The sequence below is a fragment of the Rosa chinensis genome, chromosome 7 (genome assembly GCF_002994745.2).
Source record: "Rosa chinensis cultivar Old Blush chromosome 7, RchiOBHm-V2, whole genome shotgun sequence".
NCBI lineage: Eukaryota > Viridiplantae > Streptophyta > Magnoliopsida > Rosales > Rosaceae > Rosa > Rosa chinensis.
The window spans coordinates 48,180,404-48,201,457 of record NC_037094.1 but is presented as its reverse complement, the minus strand read 5'-3'; the positions used below and the strand labels follow the sequence as shown (position 1 = coordinate 48,201,457).

The window sequence follows — 21,054 nt, the reverse complement described above, 5'->3', positions numbered from 1 at the left end:
TGCAGCCTCTACGCTTGTGGGAGTAGGCATCACAGTGTTTGAATTCCATTCCATCATTTGAACAACGACACAATTTACTGAATTTAGAATTATGTTTATCAACAACAACACACGGACACTAGGTCACAAGCTATAACACAACCAATTGTGATATATATATGTATATATGCACTGTGAAATGAATCGAAAAATATCGAAAAATCGAGAACATTGAACAGAATGCTTATCAGCAACAATACAAGCTATAAATCAAAACCCTAAACACAAGCTTATCAGCAACACACAACAACACAGTATAAAGCATAAACCCAGTCTCATAGTCAATAGTTCAACACTCAAAAGACAGCAACATAGTCAACAGTTCAAGTTCAAGTGTTCAAGAGTCAAAACCCAGTCTCAAAACACAGCAACATAGTCAAAACACATTAACACAGTATAAAGCCACAACAACATAGCCAAAACAAAGTATAAAGCCAAAACCAGTATAAAGTGTAAACTGTGAAGCCAAGATCGAAGAGATTTATTTTCTAAAAACTCACCAAAGAAATCAATTGAAAGAAGTAATGTGAGAGAGCGAGCTAATGTGGAGAGTTTTCGTCTGGGTTTTGGTTTAGGGCTGGAGAGTAGAGAGACTGAGAGAGGCCGAGAGCCCGAGATGCTGTGTGGAGAGATCCAACTGCAAATGAGAGCTAGGGCTCCCTCTTTTCAGTTTTATATAGCCATAGGGATTCTCTGAGGTAAGGTATATCATAAGGATATATGGACGAATAGAAAATAAACAACTAATAAAAATAAATATATATATATATATATTAATTAAATTCGGTCAAGTCTATTTTTGTTCGGTCGGTCTGAGACCCGACACCGAACCCGCACCGCATCAATTCGGATCGGCTCAGTCCTTTGAATTTTCCGCTGTTTTTTATCGAGTTGGTTAACCGGACCGTTTCTTCGGCTCAGGTCGGGCGATTTGTTGCCCAATTTCGGTTTTGTGCTCAGCGCTAGGTTCAACTCTTTCATCTTTTCTTAATGGTGTAGAGTTGGTCAAGTTGGCGTTAAGAAATATTTATGACAATACACATAATGCATAAGCTAACTTTAGTCCTTTCTTTATATAAAAAAAAAAAAAAAAAAAAAAAAAGGGTCATCTATTTTGGCTCAGAACTTTAAATAGAAATTGAGGACCAGCATGCCTACAAATATTAGAGCTAAAAGCACAAAATCCGAATAAATGATTCAATGATCAAAAGATTCAGTGTAAGATTTGCACATGGATGCCCCATCCGTATTAATGATACCAAATCTAGATTCTATCTCTAGTTTTAATTTTGTTTTGAGAAAAATCCAACTAGAAACTTTTACCTTGGAAGAGATTCTCAACCTCCACATTTTGTTTATGATTAAAAAAGAAAACAAAACAAAACAAAACAAAAAAACTCCACATTTTTATTCAAGAGATCTGCAATAGAGAGTCATCAAGGATATTAGCTAAAGGAAATGGAAAGATCTAATTTTATTATGAGAATATATAACTAGTTCGTGAGTCGAACTCAGAACTTTCCAATTAAACACTTATATCACTAGACCAAATTATACTGGACCAAAAATTAACACTACACAATTCCAATAATCCATCTAATGCCTTTTGAAATTAAATAAGGACTCTACTGTCCAAAATTTCTTTCCAAACAAGAGAACTAGTCTGCTTCATTTTAGCAAGAGGAAGTTAGAATGCAGATATTTTTATTTATTATTATTTCTATTTCAATTTAGATTGAAATTTTAAATTAAAATAGTGTTGAAACAATGAAATTTCATCTAACAAAACCTAGAAGAGCCGCACACCCTCTCTCTCTAAGAACCTAGGGTTAGGGTTTTCAATATTCTTTGCGTCTAGTCAACACGATGAGCTCTGTTGATGCTATGGTTGTTAGGCTAGCCTCCTCTCTTGCCATCGCTGAAGGTAAGAGACAAATTGATCTGCGTCCAACTCAGGGCTAGGGTTTGCGACAATCGAATGTTTTCTTGGTGGGGAAGCTTCTCACAGCCCATGATTACAAAAGCAAGTCATTCATGATTTCATGGGGATGTTCCACAACGCATGGAGAATCAATGGATCATTGCAGGTGGAGGAAGCTGAGAGGCAGAGGGTGCTATTCACTTTGTCGGACCCGGCGGATAAGGTTCGGATCTGGCGCAGCGCACCTTGGGGCTACAACCATGCTTCGGTGGCTTTCGCCATGTATGATGGTATTATGCCGGTGGAAAAGGTTCCATTGGTTATGGCTTCGTACTGGATTACTCTACAGGAGATCTAGCCGGCTTTCTTATCTGAAAGGGTCATAACAATGATCAGGTACACCTTGGGAGACTTCCAAGAGATCGACAAGAACGCTAAGAAGGCTGGGAAGCTTCGAATTCACGTTGAGATACCATTGACTAAGCCTTTGCCTTTCAAACGATGATACTGGGTGGAAGACAAGGTTGAATTCATATGCAAGTTCAGGTATGATAAGCTTTTTGGCAAGTGTGCAAACTGTGGTTTCATAACTCACGTTGGACTACCATGTTCGGGTCCGGCATTAGAGGAAGATGATGAAGAGGCTGGGCGAACAATTCTGGGTTCGCAGCCTGTGGCTCCGGTGGTGCAGACTGGTAATCTCCCATTGCAGAATGTCACGACGACGTCGTGTTCGGGTACAGCCTCTGGCAGCGACATTACAGCAGTTATGAGGGCTAGGGTTTTGACTCTAGGCCCAACCTTAGTCTTTCAGACTCGCTCCAATGCCAAGGCAGCCCTCTGAACCTCCTTTGAGTTCTTTGTTTTCGAAGCAGAAGAAGCAGGTAGTGGTGCGAGCTTTGCAGGAAACGGCCATAACTCCTGAAAGAATTTCCAGTCGGGGCAGAGAGGAGGGACTGACTGTGTCTCCTAAGAAATTGAAATTGAACTTGGCTGTGGGAAAGCGAAACCTTAACCTAGACTTGGATAATCTTGGCCTGACTCCGGTGCAGGAGGAAGCAAGTTTTGGACATGGGAAGAAGGAAAAAAGGGGCAGACCGGTTGGCAGTAAAAACAGGTCTCCTCCTAGTGATAAGCAGCAATCCTCCAAGCATGGGAAGGATAGTGAGAAGAAAAGTCTCCTAAGAAGTCAAAGCAGTCTATGGGTGCAACCTCCAACTCGAAAGGGAAGGAGATAGTTGTTGCTTAATTTTTCTTTATCGGGCCACTTTCAAGGACTGCATTGAAAGATCCCAATGATGCTAATGTAACTTCTATGTATAAGAGTGCATGGATCTCTATGAGTCTTCTATGACGTTTCTAATTTCTTACTTGTACCACAATTGCGTGATTGGCAAGGGAGAGCTAGTTGAATGATTTCCTTGCCGTAGAGGGCGAGGTTTATACATTCTTAGATAGGCTTGCTTAAAAGTGAGCGTCTCATATATTTTAATGATCTATTCTAGCTTAGATAGCTTAGATACTCTAACTTCTAATTCAAAAAAAAATTTTGAAATTTCGTCTAAAAAAAAAAGTTTTCAGAACTGGACGATTTATAAGAAAAATCGATGCAGTTTAATTCCTATTTAAACTCAATTAGAGCATCTCCAACAGCCTCTCTCTCTCTCTCTCTCTCTCTCTCTCTCTCTCTCTGCGCCTCAGATCTGTTTTACCTAAAAGCTTCCATCACCGCCACCTCCTCTTCCATCAAACCTTCCATGAACTCCGTGAGCTCGACTTCCCGCGCAACCGCAAGGTCTCCTTTTGCCTTCGCCGCAGGCGACAATCCTCATTCCATCGGCGGACCACTGGAGATCGTCGATCCGACCCGAGAGGACCTTGAACTCATTCTTGAGGACGAAATTGTTGTGGGTCCCCCAGATCCTAACGGTGCCGGAGACGTCGGCGGACGCGATCCACTCGCCGTTGGGGGAGAATCTGGTGACGGTGGCCTGGCGACGTGGTCGCCAATCATTGGAAACTAAGACGACGGCGAGATCGTACCTTCGATCCTTGACTCGATCTTTCACCGATTCCATCCGGTCATGTTTTTTCCGGCCTGATCTGGACTCAACAACGAGTCATTCCCGGCGAATATTCTCTGATCAGTCTTCTTCCTCCGAATATTCCACAAGCAAGGTAGCCAAAGCAGCAATCTACTGATCCGATCGATTGAGAGAGAGTTCATGAACAATTCGATGCCAAAAGCGTCGACTTCTGTTTTTTTTTTTTGTCGACTTCCTTGAATTGTTTCTCACATAATAGACTGAAGAGGAGAAGTGGTGGTCATGATGAGGACCAGTGAGGTTTAAAAATGTTCAACAGTCGAGCAATGAACAATAAATTGATCGATTGTGTCTGTAGTGTATTCATTTAAGTTTTTGGAGTTTATGTAATTCACTTGAGGGCAAATAATATGATTATTGGAGGGTAATAATATGATTATTGGGTGGAATAATATGATTATTGAGAGGCAATAATATGGTTACTAGGTATTATTAGGAGGCAATAAATTCAGACGCCGAAATCCAGTCACTAGTTCGGTAGCCGGATTCGGGATTCCGGTGACCGGTCTCCGGAGTCCCCGGCCGGCCACTGGTCACAGGAGTCCGGCAAGGTCTCCAATGACTTCTCTCACAAAGTGACAAAGAAGGAGAGGGCAAAATTGTCCCAAAAATAAATAAAAAATACTTAATTGGGTATTAAGAAAATAATCTCTAGAGTGTTTGAGTAAGTGGGCAATTTTTAAGCTAAAATTGAGTAAATGATCATTTTCCAAAGTTACAATAGAGAGCCATTTAGGAGTCTGATACAGTGCTAAAATAGATAAAAAGTTAAACATACTCTTTAAGATAACTAAATAGTCAAAATAGAAAATCTCTAAGAGTCTATAAACCCCTAAAGACTTCCGAGCCTCAGCGTCAATAGAAAGCTTGGTGGGGCAATGGGGATCTTTGATTTCTGCAGTAATTCGTAATTTAGTATTGAGTAACTATTTAGAACTCCGATTAGTAATTAGAACCAACGAGGAGAACTTTAAAATTCAATCTCACTGACTTCATAGCAGCATCTGGTCCGTGTAGTGCTTCAAGTTTCATTTATATCAGAAAAAAAAAAATTATAAAAATATTTAAAAAATAAAAATAAAAAGTACAAGTGCAACTAAAAATTTATACTGATAACTAATGAGCAAAACAGTTGTATGGAATATTGGAATTTGTGGTACATGAGATCTCTAGGGCAATGTAACTTAAAATGCAGTGCAATTAAAGGTCGAACCATGTAAAACACCATGTTACGAATCAGTATATCTATAAAGAACTAATTCTCAGAAGTAATCAATCCTTAATTCCTAACAAAGGATGAAACCTTTGTAGTAAGACCTGTGGGCATAATTGAATCCATTCTGCCATATACACTCTGCATGGCCATGTACCAAAACGCCAGATGCAGTTAATATTCGCTTGACATAAAAGCTTATATTCACTTAAACATTCTTCTTCTTTTCCAGACTTTTTGCAGCGAGACGTTGTCGCTTCTTCCAGGATGGGACCTTACCTGGGAAAGCCCACCTTAAAAATCTCTCCCACGAGTAACAGCTCAAGTACATGAGAAGAGCCCATGTCAATAGCTTATCCCTCAATCCCAAAGGCAAGGGGACCAGCTTAAGGGAGTCATTCAAATTCCTAAAAACATCAGATGTGATAACCGTGAAAAAACCAACGGCAGATACAAGGGCATATAAGAATGGTTTGTTCTCTGAAATGCTCTGATTGAAGGGATGCCCCATGTAGTTCACAGCAAATGTAGCCACCTGGAGCATCATGCTCACCATGTATGATACTGTATTTACAAGGTTGGGATGAAACTCGGAGTCTGGTTCAATGCACTCATCAGGCATGTGTTTCTCAGCCTCGTTGACAGAACTAATCAAGAAGAGCAAGTGGATTGCAAACTGTCCTAGCAGAGAAAGAAAGACATAGGCGCAAAAGATATTAGGATGAGGCCGTTCAGATGAAAGGGTTTGCAGAGGACGTGCGTGCGAGATGAAGAGGAAAAAGGCAGCTGTAAATACACCACTGATTGTAGCCTGCATATCACCTAGCTTGACACCATCCAAATACATAACACTCAACACATATGCTGTTGCCAGGCAGTTAAGGCCTAGAATTTTGAACATTTGTAGGGTAGTCACCAGAGTACTGCGACCTTGACGAATTATGTCAGTGGTGGGAGCAACAGATGCATGCTTTGCCGTGAACGGTGATGCCATGGAGGCATCTCCAAGCTTTACAATTGGAGCCGCATGACCATCCCCCTCCTCATTCAGCTCATCCATTAGTTTCTTTTGTAATGAAGTAATCTTTTGTCGTTGCAACTCAGCAGCTGTCAGACGCTGATTACGCGGATTACCAGCTGAGACTTCTCCATTTACACTGGCAGATTTATCTGCAGCATCCGATGCAGACTTGGACTTCTTTGGGCGGATAGACTTCTTACTCTCATCTTTAGATGTTTCATTGGCAGACTTTGCACTCTTAGCTGGAGGCACCGCATTCAGTAAAGCAACTCCCACATGGGCCTGAAGGAAAAAAAACACATTACAAGCTAGAAGCTACTTACTCTTTTAACTTTTTATAAAGAAATATGACACAGCTTCATACTATCCTATCACAGTTTATATATATATATATATATATATATATATATATATATATATATATATATATATATATATATATATTTTATCTAGAGCAGAGTTCCGCTTTGAAATTACGGAGTGAACTTTGAGTTTTTGATCACTTTTAGGTCGCATATCCACATCTCGACCAATCAGTTTTTAGGTACTAGTGTATAGATCGTCTTTGCAAATTTTCAGCCAAATTGATGACCGTTAAGGCACTGATAACTGGCTTAAAGCTAGTACGGTTCAGGTTGGACAGATTCAGCTCGTCGATTGGTTTAAGCGAGTTAGATATCTTAACGATCATCAATTTGGCTGAAAATTTGCAGAGATAATCTATACACTAGTACCTAAAAATTGAACGGTCGAGATGTGGATATGCGACCTAAAAGTGAACCAAAACTCAAAGTTCACTCCGTAATTTCAAAGCGAACCTCCGCTCTGGATAGGATCTGATATATAGAGATATATATATATATATATATATATATATAGGGGAAGGTTCTGAAGAGGACGTCCGCAACCCAAAAAAGTGCGAACGTCCCTCCTTTGGCATCAAGAAGGTGGCGACAGCTGTGCTACAGTTCTCAGACGACCCCCTCATCACTCTATATATATATATATATATATATATATATATATATCTTGTTACATTGGAGGGCAATCAAACACCAAATCCCCCCTCACCACTTCGGCCAACACCAAGGGCTTATTCTTTTAACAGATTTTGAGTCCACACAACACTAACTATAACATGACTTTCTAACAAAAAGAACAAAAATACGATTAATAAATTCAAAATGAGATAATCTGAGAACACATCCACAAAATTTAAACTAAAAAACAAAAAACAAAAACTAATATCTGAGGAATTTCAGGGTCTGAGAATATGTCCCCTAAGTTAATAAAAAAACACACTAATATTTGAGAAATTTCACGGTCTGAAACTGCAAAACCTGTTTGTTAGTGTGAGGTTGAGTGCAAGTATACCACATAGAATTTAATTATTCTTCTTTGGCTTGAATTCATTGATCGCTAATTTCAAACATGATGACAGCTCCCCATCCCATCCCCCCCACCCCCAAAAAAAGAGTAAAGTGAAGATCCCTAGGATTATTATAAAGTGTATTGAATTGTAGGCCAAGTGTCACTACTTATTTGCACATATTTCTAAATACATCTTTGCCAACTTACCTGTTTCAAAGCTCCAACATCATTCGTTCCATCTCCACACATTAATGTTATCCTTCCCACCGTTTTGAAAGTAGTCAATATGAGTTCTTTCTGCTCCGGAGCAACTCTTGCATAAACCTAACAAAACGAATCGAGTGAGAAATGTCTAGATTAACCCACTATCAAAAATTAGTTTCACAATTACGAGTTATAAATCAGCACCTTAACATATGGAATGACTCGTATGACGGCAGAAGTTCGTTGCAACATTTCAATGCAGTCCCCTCCAATACAAAGATCATGAGTCTCTGACAAAGTTTCCACTTCATTTTCACTAAAAATCAAATTCATAATCTCTAATCAGAAAGACAAGGGAAGAAAACTCAAAAGTAAATCTGAAAGAGAGAGCAGAAGAAAAAAGAAATTCACAGGAAGCGCAAACAAAAATAATAGAGAAGCAACATCCAAGTTCAGACCAAGGCAAGATAAAGATCTTAAGATCCAGACAAATTTGAAAATAGTCATCCAAAGACGATAAAAACTATACTTGTAAGGAATCATCTCAGTCTCGTCGGGTGATATCCACTCATATTCTTCACTGTTCCTTTTTGGGCCTAGAATTAATGCTGGCTTTGATATAATATGAACTTGAGTAGCAACATGGCAGGCCGTCAAAGCTTGATCACCAGTAATCATCACCTAACAACAGAAAAACTTTATATAAGTATAAATGGACCAACACCTAAAAGCCACCTGAGATGAAAGAGAAACAAAATTATTGAAAATTGCCCTGGGAAAATGCATAAAAAATAGAAACATGAAAAAAATAACAAAATGTAAAGTAACAGGACACCACATCACCAAGTAGTAGCTGGAGTATCCTTAATAGCGAATCAAATGGTTAGGCATAATGATACACACAACTCAAGAGCATACTAAAACATATCCATCACAAGCCTCATCTCAATTTATCAAAAGCACAACGTTCATAATGGATACACTGTGACTCCTATTTAATCATAGTCTACAAAATTATCAGTTCTGCTCACCACGTAAAAATCTACCTAAGGCTCTTACACTGCAATATTTCTTCATTTACTTGCCAGAAACTAAAACAATTACACTGCAGATTATATGCTCTACTGTGTGTGAGCAAAAAAAATATAAAATAAATGGAATGAATTCAGCAATTGCATGAATGATTTCAAACGTATCATATATTTTCTCTAACTTCTCTAGCTATGGTAGGTAAATCCAAAATACAAAGCGTTCCATAATATGTAATACAATCATACAGGGAAAACTAGCTTGAACAACAGCATCAGACATACCAAATCATGCGAGGACCCTTTAAGCTCAGATAAAACAGTGGCTGAATCTGCTCTAATAGGACAGTTAAAAACCTGAAACTCAAATGACAAGAATTAGTGACAAAAAGCAGAAAGTCACAAAAGCCTACTCCAGACACTCATCTGAGAATTCCCGGCAGTTACAAAAGTAAAATAAAAGCTAGGAACCATGTCACAGAACAGTAAATTGATATGAAGCTACGGATAAGGAAATTTTGATTACCGCAAAACCGGCAAATTTGAGGCCACTCTCCACCACATCCCTATCCAAGCTTCTGGCTTCACTCACCTTCATGCAATAAATGGATTAAAGAAACAATTCAACTAAACTTTACACACGAGATAACCAAAGATTATAAAATGTGACAACAAAATTCAGATGAGCTCAAAAACTTTAGAGTTACTGAAGTGCTATTATATTTCATTACTTCAATGATGCTAAAAAAAAAAATTATAATTCAATTGTTCACTATATGAAAGAGTGCAAGATTGAAAATCATGAAAAATGGAGTGTGAAAATCAACCCCCTGATTTCAATGCAAAGGTTATCTAAAAGTTATTCCTTTTCCCTATAGATATCATATAATGGCATCTGCGTTTCGAATAAGAGAACTTCCGAACCAATCATGACACAGATAACGCTGAATGGAGTACGGACATAAAATTTCTGATTTTTTATAAGAGTTGTAAACATATTATTTCACATCAAAGGAAGCATTTCAGAAACCATGTGCCTCCATGCAATAAAGCATTATGATCTAGACACTAAACCTCTACCCATAACTTTAAGGACACTGCTTTTATACATTAAAAAGAAAAAGGCACAGCCATTACTTAATACTAATGAGCGTCAAAATGCATTGACGAAAGATGAATCAGAAAGAGATCTTACTGTCATGTCGCCAAAGGACTTGTAGGCAAGAGCCAGAACACGAGATCCTTGTCGGGTAAATTTCTTGTAAGTTTCAACATAATATGATGGCACCTCAGTGAGTCTACCCTGAATAGTTTCAGGGGCACCCTGAAACATAAGAGAAACTATTTGACTGAAGGATACTTCTAAAATAATAACTGGAGTGCACCTACAATTGTTACTTGTTGAATAAACATCTTTTAGCGTTGCCAGAATACTAATCTGAAGCTTCTTCAAGTGAAAATGTAGTTGTGCGAAGTATACATGTTAGCTCATATCTGTATAATCAAACCTTCACAAAAGCAAAAAAATTCTCTTCAATGCGAACAACAACTGCCATTCGTTTCAGGTGGGAAGCAAAGTGGTGTCTCTGAACAATCTGCACAGCTTGACCAGTGCCCCTGCATTCAATAAGACCTTAAATAAGCCCAACATAGAAAGCACAGATTGATGACCAATTGGATACTAGATTGACCTCTTGTGGTACAAACACTTGTAATAGTACAAGTAACATTTTAACCACTTTCTCCATATGGATACTAGATTGATGGCCAATTTCATATTACACATCTAATGGGTATCTAATTCTAATATATCCTAAGCACAAACTCCAATTTTATTACAATTGATTTTTTTGTATTAAGCTTATTAGCCGCCCCAAATCGAGTCCCTTCTCCTCCCTAGAACAAAACTTCAAACCTCACACATTCCCCTATTCTAAAAAACAAAATAACAGAAAAATCTATATTTTAACATCTAAAAAAAAATATAATAGTAGGCAATAGGGAATAACTGGTTGGCAAACGAACAGTTACGTTGTACATAAGCCAAAGGATGCATGAATCAGTTCAGAACTTCATGTATAGATTAGATATATTAAACGTCAAGGGGAGGTCAGCTTACTTTTTTGGCATGGCCTTCTCATCAGATTTAAAGCTCCAATCTATTCCCTTAAGTGCAGCCTTTTCGAGAGGATCACCAACCTACATGCAGTTGTGAAAGATTACTCACAAAAATAAGAAATTCAAGAAGAAAAATGTTGCCAAACAATAGTCAGAAAAAGAAATATCAGTTGTAACCCAAAGCTTGATTTACAGCAGACTACAGCTACAATTTTGTTTTTGTTCGTAGGAATATAATATCATTGATAGGAAAAAAAACACTACAAAGCAGAGGAAAACTTGTTCCATGGACTATCAAACCCTACAGTTGCAAACAAGACTTAAGCATTATCAGAAATGATTAAGAAAATTCAAAGAAGAATTAAATAATTCAATCACACAAAAATTCTTAAAAAGAACATCCCGGGACTCCATCAATACTAATACCCAAGAATCATTAAATAATCCACCTCTTTATCCCTGGCTCCATCTAAGATCTTTATATTCCCTCTTCTTTCCACCAAAGAATTATTAGTTTCACCATTCAGTCAATGTAGCTATATATAATGTACAGTTAGACAGCTTTACCGAAATACACATCTGAATTGCTTGTTAAGTAAAACAGCGAAACACGGTATTGGAGAAACTTCATACTAGAGGTGGAAAAACAGCTTAAAGAGACAATAACATTCATAGACAACTATGTTCAGAAGACTTTTTATATGAGAGATTATATCAAGAAGCGAGAGGCTAGATACTATAACCAGTGCATTCATATACAATATATACTAATGCTTTCATATCCAACAAAGTAGACATCAAAATTGGATAACACAGCTCACAAGAAAGTAATGCTTCCATTTATGGGAGAGAGAAACTTGTATTAAAAATGACAAATTACAAGGATGGACCAGATCCATCAAAAAAAATCAAGAATCATCAAACAAAAATACAAACTAAATTAAAGACCCTAGATTAAACCATACCATGAAAGATTAATCCCTAAAATACTTTGACAAAGTAGCCTGAAGTGCAGCAAATACCACACACAGCCAATCAGTAATCGTACATTTGTGGAGGCTCTTGGCAAAAAGTTATGTACTACCTAGGATGCATGGATACGCGAAAATGGTCGCGAATCCCGTACCGATACGGGATACGGCTGGATACGCGTATCTAACATACCTAGGTCTAGATACGCACTGAATACACTGGTATCTGTTTTGGATATGTGTTTTTGTAAATAAATTGGGTACGCGGGGGCATAATAGACTTTCTAACCCAAAAGAATAAAAGAAAAAAATGAAAAAATAAAGGAGAATCCAAACCCATCGTGATTCTCCAGGCTTCGTCGATATGTTTTTCTTCTTCTCTTCTACTTCGCCCAAACACCGAGGTATTCTGACTATTATCCTTCTCCTTCTCCTTCTCTTCTGAACTCAATCTTTAGAGGTTGGGTACGGTATTTTTGATTGGGTATATGATTTCTGGGTTGGGGAAAATGTATTGGTCATTCAATTTTCAATATAATCGAAAATTGAATTGGTTGAGTAAAGAAATGTGTTGTCCAGGAACATGAGTGATAGAGGAGAAGCTCTGATAGATGAAAACAGTGGGGTTATGGATGAAAACAGTGGGCGTATATATGAGTAAAGAATTGGTCCTAGAGGAGAAGCACTGATAGATGAAAACAATGGGGCTATGGATGGGAGGCAGCAAACCGACGGTTCTTTTATAATTATATATATATATATGTATACATATATATATATATATGTATATATAATTATATATATATAATTAAAAAATATTTAATCGACGTATCCTCCTCGTACCCGTATCCTAAAACATTTAAGATTTCTCGTTTCCTCGTATCACACCATACCGTATCCGGATACCCGTATCCGTATCAGTGCTTCTTAGTGTACTACATATATACATATAGATACATATGAACAGAACCATTCATTAACATACTCGAGAATTGCCGATAAGATAAAATCAAGTCATCCACCAACATTTTAAAAAATAGAAAACAAAAATGAGAACTAAAAACAGAGAGTTGGCCATTCTGTGTCCAAGACCCTCAAAAGCTCCAGCAACCCATTAGCCTTCTTTAATGTATGGGCCTGTTTGAGACTGCTTCTGAAAAGCTTAAAAGCTTTTGAAGCTTTTCAAAAGTGGCAAAGCCACTTTTAAACCAGGAAGAACTTGGCCAGTCTTTCTCAAACAAATTTCAAGTGCTTCTAACACTACCCATGACACATTTTATATTTTTTGTGATTTCTTATATTTATATCTAATTTTCTTTGTTAATTTAAAAGAGCTTATAGCCCACCCAGAATCAATCAAGCCCATAAAATCTGCTTCCTGAAAGTGTGATGCTACAAAGTGGTTAATAAAAAATAAGTACCACATTCAAATGGTTCTTCAAAATTACTTGATGAAGCTCCTTCTTTATTGGTTGCAAACTTTTACGTCAAATGGAATTGCAAAAGGACATGAGATGAGTAGTTTCTAAGAAATTTTTGCATTTAACTCTTAGTATCTACAAAGCATTGACAAATAGAACATTGTATTCAACGAAAAGAATCAGTTTTGGAAGTAACCATATTGCATGATTTGCATCGAGCAAAATAAATAAGAACTCAGCAAAACACAGAGATAGCAAAGACAGCACGTTTAAATGACAACAGAAGCATACCAGCTTATTGTCCACAAACACCAAGGCATGACAAGAGGCCAAAATTTCTAATGTGTGCCCATCTACTTTAGTCATATCCGTCTCCAAATCCGTACTACCAGCCAACCCAACAACTCCGCAGAATTCCTGGGGAAGAGCAAGGAAGACATTACTAATAGATCTTACATAAAATCACATCAACCTAATGAGCATGCTATACGTAATAATATGGCATACCATGTCATCTGATGTAAGTGTCCCTGTTTTGTCAAAACAACATATATCGACCTGCATGGAAGGTACATAAACAAATGTCTATAAGTATACTGCCACAGCGCAATAGTACTGTGTCGTTGCTTGAGTATCAGCAATAAAAATTTTACTGACGGAGAAGTGAATTGAGGCAGTGAAATATATAGTGAGTACGTGAATCACATATGGTGAGGTAATGACTACTAGATCATTACTAGGTCTAAAGATACTAACAGTAATCAGAATCTATTACTCCCAAGAATACTATTATCTGCTTGAAAAGAAGGAAATCCACATTTCAGCATACTGCATACCCAAGCAACCAAATCTAGCATAGGAATTAGACTAAAGCAGCATAATCCAACATTCTTATGTCCCAAGTATTATCCTTCCAAATAATCATCTAACTAGTTAAATATAGCCAATAAATAACGCTTCTAATAAATAACAAAATGATCATGACAATGAAATATCCAAATGATTTCCAATTATAAATAAGTTTTCTAGGGATTAGCATTGTATGACCACAGTACAGGGTAGGGCCAAACAAAATTCTTCTTTACTTCTCTTAACAAGAGGACTTTGTGTATACGCGCGTGTATTATATATATATATATATATATATAGAGAGAGAGAGAGAGAGAGAGAGAGAGAATGCATTTGGAGTCATTCCAACATACCTTTCCAGCAAAGGGTATACGAAAAGGTTCTGTACAAAATATTCCACGTCGTGCCAGAGCAATTAGAGATGTATTGACAGCTATAGATAATTCCATTGGCAGCTCAGGAGGAATCACAGAGGTAATAATAAGTGAACAACTAAGAAAAAGCTTGTATTTGCTTCTAGTGGGATCCTCAAGCCCCTACAAGAAAGAAGTCGCAAGTGTCACAGAATGGCCACTAGACAAGCAGAAAAACAATAATGGCACAATCCCCTAAGCACGTGTAAAGAACCATAGTTTACCTTTTTTAGAACATAACCAGCAGCTATCACTGCAAATACGACCAAGAATAAAATGAACAGCCCACTTTCCCAGCTGTTAGCTGTCACCTAGAATAAAATGTATATATATTATAAAATATATATTATAAAATATATATTATAAAAAGAGAAGATGAAGTAAATAGAGTTCAGAAATAATTGCTAAAGAATAGATGATTACCCTCTCTGTGGAAAACAAAATTGTGCGCATAAGTTTTCCCTGACTTGTTTCAAACCCAGTCCTCAGAACAACTGCCACACAGCCCGCATCAGGGGTTTTTAAAGGAAAACCCTGATTCCATTGAGATAATTAAAAGTGTTACCATGAGATTATCAGAAGTTCGTTGATTTAACAATTACTAACAAGTTGCGACTGTAATCTAAGAAACAAACAAGAAAACAAAAGAACCTTATCTGGAGTATGCTGCAATATCTTAGTCCCACCAAATAAAACATGGCTTTTGTCCCGCTTAGCTGATAACTTCTCCTCAGCTCCTCTGCTCATGATTGATACCTGAAAATATAATCATATAAACATATGAGAATCAAGTCATTCTCCCATCCTTCAACATATACAGTCTATACGAAGGGTAATAATACCATAGTTCAAAGGTGGTAATAATACCATAGTTCAAAGGAATCTATAGGCAAAACTCAAGTAGATATTCCATCACTAGAAAACTACAATTAGATTACTGAACTTCAAATAAATTGGGAAAAAAAAAAGGATAAGCAGAATGCAAGTTGAGGAAATAAGAATCCTATTAAAAGCTTCACAAACTTACAACAATATGTATTTCTTTTCCACATATACTTTGATAAGAGGAAGAAAGGCTAGATATTCAAATTCAATCTTCGCAAAGAACAGTTCAGAATAAAATATTGTTTATTCTCTACGAAGATAGTCATGAATATTAAATCAAATAAAGTCACTCTAACCAGTAAACCACCATGCCATTCGAATTTCAGAAGTTTCCCATGGGAACAGTAATTTAAATCCCTTGTGCAAAGCGGGAAAAAACAGACCATCCATAATAGAACTCAATAACCACCAGATAATAGGTGGCATAAAGGACAATATAAAATTTAGCAACGAAAAGGAGTCATCCAGTTAGGATCCGAAAACTAAGCCTCTAGGAAAAGGAAAAAGAAGTGAAGACGAGGATGCAACAATGTCAAATAAGAGAGAAAATAAACGAAAAGAGCATCCATATGATATAAATACATAATATACATTATATTATACATTAAGAAAACAAAATCCTGCAATGACAGATGTTCTAACTATCTAGTAAGTCTGAAAGTAGGCTATCACCTTCCACTGCGGAGTAGACTCGCCAGTGAGAATGGCTTCATTGACAATAGCACTTCCTGCTAATATAAGCATGTCGGCTGGTACAGTCCTATCTTCTCCAGTTGGACCAGAAGATCGTCCAATTGAAACAACATCCCCAGGCAAAAGATCAGTTCCAGCTAGCTTTATCCACCTGAAAATTACCAAATCTATAAGGTATAAATGATGTAAAACAAACATTAAAAATTGCAAGTAGATAACTTACTTCCCACATCGATGCACCATTAAGGTCTGGCTATCCACTCTGACACGTCTTAGCTCAGTCAGAGTCTTTAATTGACTTTTTGCCATTGTTGACTCAAACATGAACAGCATGAAAAGTGTAAACAAACTATAATACCAATATTCATCCAGACACCAAAGACCCACGCAGAACACCTACATTTAAAATGCATAAAAGAGAATAAATGAGTGAATGTGCATCCAAAAAAATATTTGATGAATGCAAGAAGAGAGAGAGAGAGAGAGAGCTAAAACCTGAAATACAAAGAAGGGCTGCATACAATTTTCTTTCATTAATTTCTGGAATGTAGGTTGTGGATATTCAAATCTGCACAACCAAGAAACAGCAACATTAAAGAGATATAAACTATTATCAACCAAACTCCATCAGGCTTAAGCAATTTGTTGCCAGTTGAAGTTATTCAGCACAGATATTAACTAAAGGCTTTTACAGCCAAAGCTTACAACTTGAAAGAATGAATGAATAGAACCAAATTATGAGTACCATGCACAAATTGCAATTAGCCAACCATACAAACAGGAATATAATAGGTAGCTCTGAATCAAGCAAAATTAATAGTTGTCCCAGTAAAGCAACAGGGCATGCAGCATATATATAATAAGAGTTCAAGAAATAGATCAAATAATAAAACCAGGCTCCACAAATCCAGAGGGGGCATTTACAGTGATAACATATGCCATATCCATGAAGAGCTAAACTACCACAAACAAAATGCAACGAACTACCATGTAATTTTTAAGTTATTTCAACACATTAAAGGTTATAGAATTTGCTGTTACATTCAAGGTATTTACGGTGCGAATTTGAAGTATTGAGGAACCAAAATTCAAATCATCACATTCAAGGTTATAAAAGTTGCTGTTACCACTGTTTCTGCATGTTCAAAGGCAGAAACAACCATTAACCGGGTAAGCCTAATCATTTTTTGGCTTTTGGAGAAAAGACAAAAGTTTAAAACAAGTGCAATGGATAAGGATTCGACAGACTAGAGCTGATACCAAAAAAAAAACAGAGAGACTAGCAAACAGAAACCACTAGCCAGTATCAGTTCATAACAGCTAATAGATTCAACATAAAGAGATGGAAAATCTCCAAAAATAGCAGCAACTGAAGCCTATAGTGGAGACCAATAACACAAAATATCCATAGTTCCTCCACTCCTGCCCCCTAATAAAACTTGAAAGTTGTCATTCAATCTTTAACCTAGTAAGTCTTGTCATTCAATCTTCGACCTAGTAAGTCTTGTCATTCAATCTTCAACCCGGGTAAGTCTTGTCATTCAATTTTCAAATCAAATTCGTCAACCACATTTCAGAAGTGATTGAACCACCAATATAATAAGTACTTCATTAATACTTCAGTTCATTTTACTGGGACAAAAGACATTCTCTTAAGTTTGTAAATATGAACACAGACCTTTTCTTCAGAGTTCAGAAACGGTAAAAGCTGTTAATGAATCAGTCAATTTGATAACGTAAAAGTTTGACATAAGAAAATCACATAAGAGGCGCTCCTCATTCCAAGGGAAAATATATGAAGTACTATATGGCATTAACTAACAGACAAACTTTTATTAACACAAAGGAGAAAACTACAAGGTAGGGACAAGCTGTCCAATGATTAGCTAAACTCATTAACAACAGATAAAGAAAGCATCTACACAGATAACAAGAGACGACAGCCTTTCAATCCAACAAAATACCATACAAACAACTATATCTAAACTCAGGAGAAAGAAATGAAACTATCTGTAAATGCAAAGGCAAAGGTCAAGAGTTCAACAAATGGAATTTTATGAAGGAAAAGGAAACAAGAACAGTAACTCACAGATTCCGTCCCCATTTTTCTGTAGCAGCAACAACTTTAGCTTCAGAGCCATGGCCAGTACTTTTTAAATAGTAACTCATGGTTTCCTTGGTAGGGTATGGAAGCTTGCAAAAGTTCTCCTTCTCATTTGAAAAAATGTACCGTTGCTTTCTGAAGTCAAAGTAGATCTCCTCCATATTCACTGAGGATGAAGAACCTCCAAGCTGAAAAAATTAAGCACATTTCAACAAACAAACAAAGGGGTAGGTTGCAAAACAAAAACAAAAAGTGAATAGGGGGATTTGCTGTTTTAAGAACGGAAAGTCAAGTAGGATGGATTCCTAGAGGTAGTAACTCAACCAGAATTTAATTTTTCTACGGGTATGGACTTTTGCAGATGTAATGAACTGTAGAAAGAATTACAGTATAGCAAGTGTAAGCCCCTCTAGAAACAAATCCCTTTGATGATATTTACGAGAAATATATAAGAACAAATGGTTGTACTCTGATTAAAATAGAGTTGTCGGCATTTTATATATTGAAGATAACTATGGATCACCATGAAGAGCTGAATTTCCTGGCAGCTGATAATAACATGTACATGTCAGCAAGAACAGGAGTGAAGACTCTTAAACTGATCCCTAGGAAATTGGTGCATAATCCATATGCACTGAACCTCGTACTATGAAATAAAAGAAATTTTACTTCACGTTGTTCTACCGGCTAACATTGAATGTCTGTTCTTTGCATTCTGTTTATAGTAGTTTGGACTTCTGAGTCATTTTCAATTAACACCTCTATTTCTCAACTGTAAAACTCATGCTTCCTATCAGAGAAAACAAAACAAACAAAAAACAACTATTTACAAACATACAAGCTTACGGAAATGGAGTGGTACAACTTCTTTAGAACCGGAAAATTTAGCTGGGGTTATTTTGCATGCATCAGCCTGGTGTATATCGTTCACCTGAAGACCAAAACAAACACCAATTACTACAATAAAAAAAACGCATTCTCACCACAGACAAAAAAAAAAAAAAAAAAAGTAGCTGTAACTCATGTCTTTGCATTCCCAAAACGCAAATACGTGTATATGGATTATATCAAGCACTTTGCATACCTTGGAATAGTGTACAAAGCAATTGAAGTCGACGGACCAAGCAGTGAAAAGCCAAACGAGAATGTGAAGCGCCACTACACCACCGAGAACAATAATGGCGTCGCCAAAGTCTAAACTAGGCACAACTGTGGTGAGCCACAGAGCATAGAGGATACCGAAAGGCCACACATCGAAGCGCCACGCCAACTTCTTCTTCCTCAACAAATCAACCTTGTCCACCACCTTCCCTCCCACATTGAACCTCGACATCTCGAGATTCAATCCGATTCGGATCGAATCAAATCAAAGCCCCTCTTCAGCAAAACTAACACCACAAAAATCAAGATTGTGAGAATGTAATTTGGAAAACCTAAAAAGGCAATTCAAATGCCGAATTCAAATCCCTGATCTGTGCTGTATGGTGGTGAATCGTTGATGCATACCTGAGTCCTCCGTTCGAGCTCAACGGCGGCGATCGCAAAGGCTGGGGCCTCTGTCTCTCTGAGAAACCCTAATATGAAAATTGTGGAGGAGGATCAGTATGATTCGATGTAGGGAGAGAAAGTGACTGTAAAGCATAAAACTTACAGTTTCGACTCAAACCCCCGACTCATGATACTGTGTTTTATTATCCCTAATAAAGTGCTTAATTTTACTAATAAGAAAATTAGCTACGAAAATTTACATTATCGAAACATTACAAGTTTTAGTAGATAAATAAAACATAGTCAACATTTTTTTTTTTTGATATAATCGGGTGTTAGGAGTCTGCAAAGAATTGTTTCAAACTAACAGAACCCGAATGCAAATTTTAAGTCAAAAAATCGAATTTCGTAACCAAACCGATTTGGAACCGGTCAATTTTATTGACAAGTTAGCTCAAACTGGTATTGACCAAACCAAACAACATATATTGAAGAAAAATATAATTTGCAAATGCTCTCAAGGTCTAAAGTTAAGTTTCTTTTTTTAAATCAAAAAAATCATCTCATTAATGAATTTTCGTAAGCAGTACACAAACGACACACGACTGATAGTCGTTATAAAGAGTTGTTTACAGCGTACCTCAAATGAACATGTTCTAAAATTAAACAAGCTACCCCACATACCCTGATTATATATCCACATTTTAAAGTTTCACCCTCGAACAAATAAACCTAAAGCCTCGAAGCAGATTAAAAGAACAACAGAGCAACCTACTTTGCGACATAAACAACTTAAAAAAATTTAAAAAAAATAAAAAATCATACCCTGTAAAAGTAAAATGGGGAAATTCGTCTACTCATTTTATTAGATAGTCCCTTTATATAGGGTAAGGATTACAATGGTAATAGCAATTACAATAATGACAATAATGGATGATTGAGCTGTTACCGCTAATTCCCTAATTCTATCTTCGTCAGTTACTTTGACGAAGGCACATAACGTGTTTTTCCTTTAACACTCCCCCTTGTACCAAGTCAAATACGAAATGGTGCATGAATTGTTGCCTCACTAAAAACCTTGCCAAGTAACAATAAAAACCTTGTGGGAAAAATACACATTGGTCCAAGAAAAAGAGCACAACGCACCTATTACATTTGATAATGACATGTGTGTATTAGACCCCTCCCCCCCCCCCCTTGAAGTCTACAC

At 37.0% G+C, this 21,054-nt stretch overlaps 1 protein-coding gene across 2 annotated transcripts; it reads right to left on the bottom strand.

The window, feature by feature from the left end:
• Nucleotides 1-5,150: 5,150 nt before the first annotated feature.
• Nucleotides 5,151-20,031, bottom strand: LOC112176542 (probable manganese-transporting ATPase PDR2). 2 transcript variants are annotated; one of them, XM_024314517.2, is made up of 22 exons: nucleotides 19,863-20,031; nucleotides 19,441-19,744; nucleotides 19,195-19,287; nucleotides 18,342-18,544; nucleotides 16,748-16,820; nucleotides 16,476-16,648; nucleotides 16,232-16,403; nucleotides 15,326-15,430; nucleotides 15,098-15,208; nucleotides 14,899-14,985; nucleotides 14,615-14,797; nucleotides 13,920-13,970; nucleotides 13,704-13,829; nucleotides 11,022-11,101; nucleotides 10,411-10,519; nucleotides 10,098-10,226; nucleotides 9,429-9,494; nucleotides 9,188-9,259; nucleotides 8,404-8,555; nucleotides 8,079-8,190; nucleotides 7,878-7,994; nucleotides 5,487-6,581 (listed from the first exon to the last, which is right to left on the bottom strand). In XM_024314517.2, exons 2-22 carry the CDS (start codon nucleotides 19,687-19,689, stop codon nucleotides 5,487-5,489), a joined length of 3,558 nt encoding a protein of 1,185 aa, XP_024170285.1. In that variant the 5' UTR covers nucleotides 19,690-19,744; nucleotides 19,863-20,031. The 2 variants fall into 2 exon arrangements, with proteins under 2 accessions (XP_024170286.1, XP_024170285.1); XM_024314518.2 differs by lacking the exon at nucleotides 19,863-20,031 and having other exon boundaries at nucleotides 5,151-6,581; nucleotides 19,441-19,689.
• Nucleotides 20,032-21,054: the final 1,023 nt, after the last annotated feature.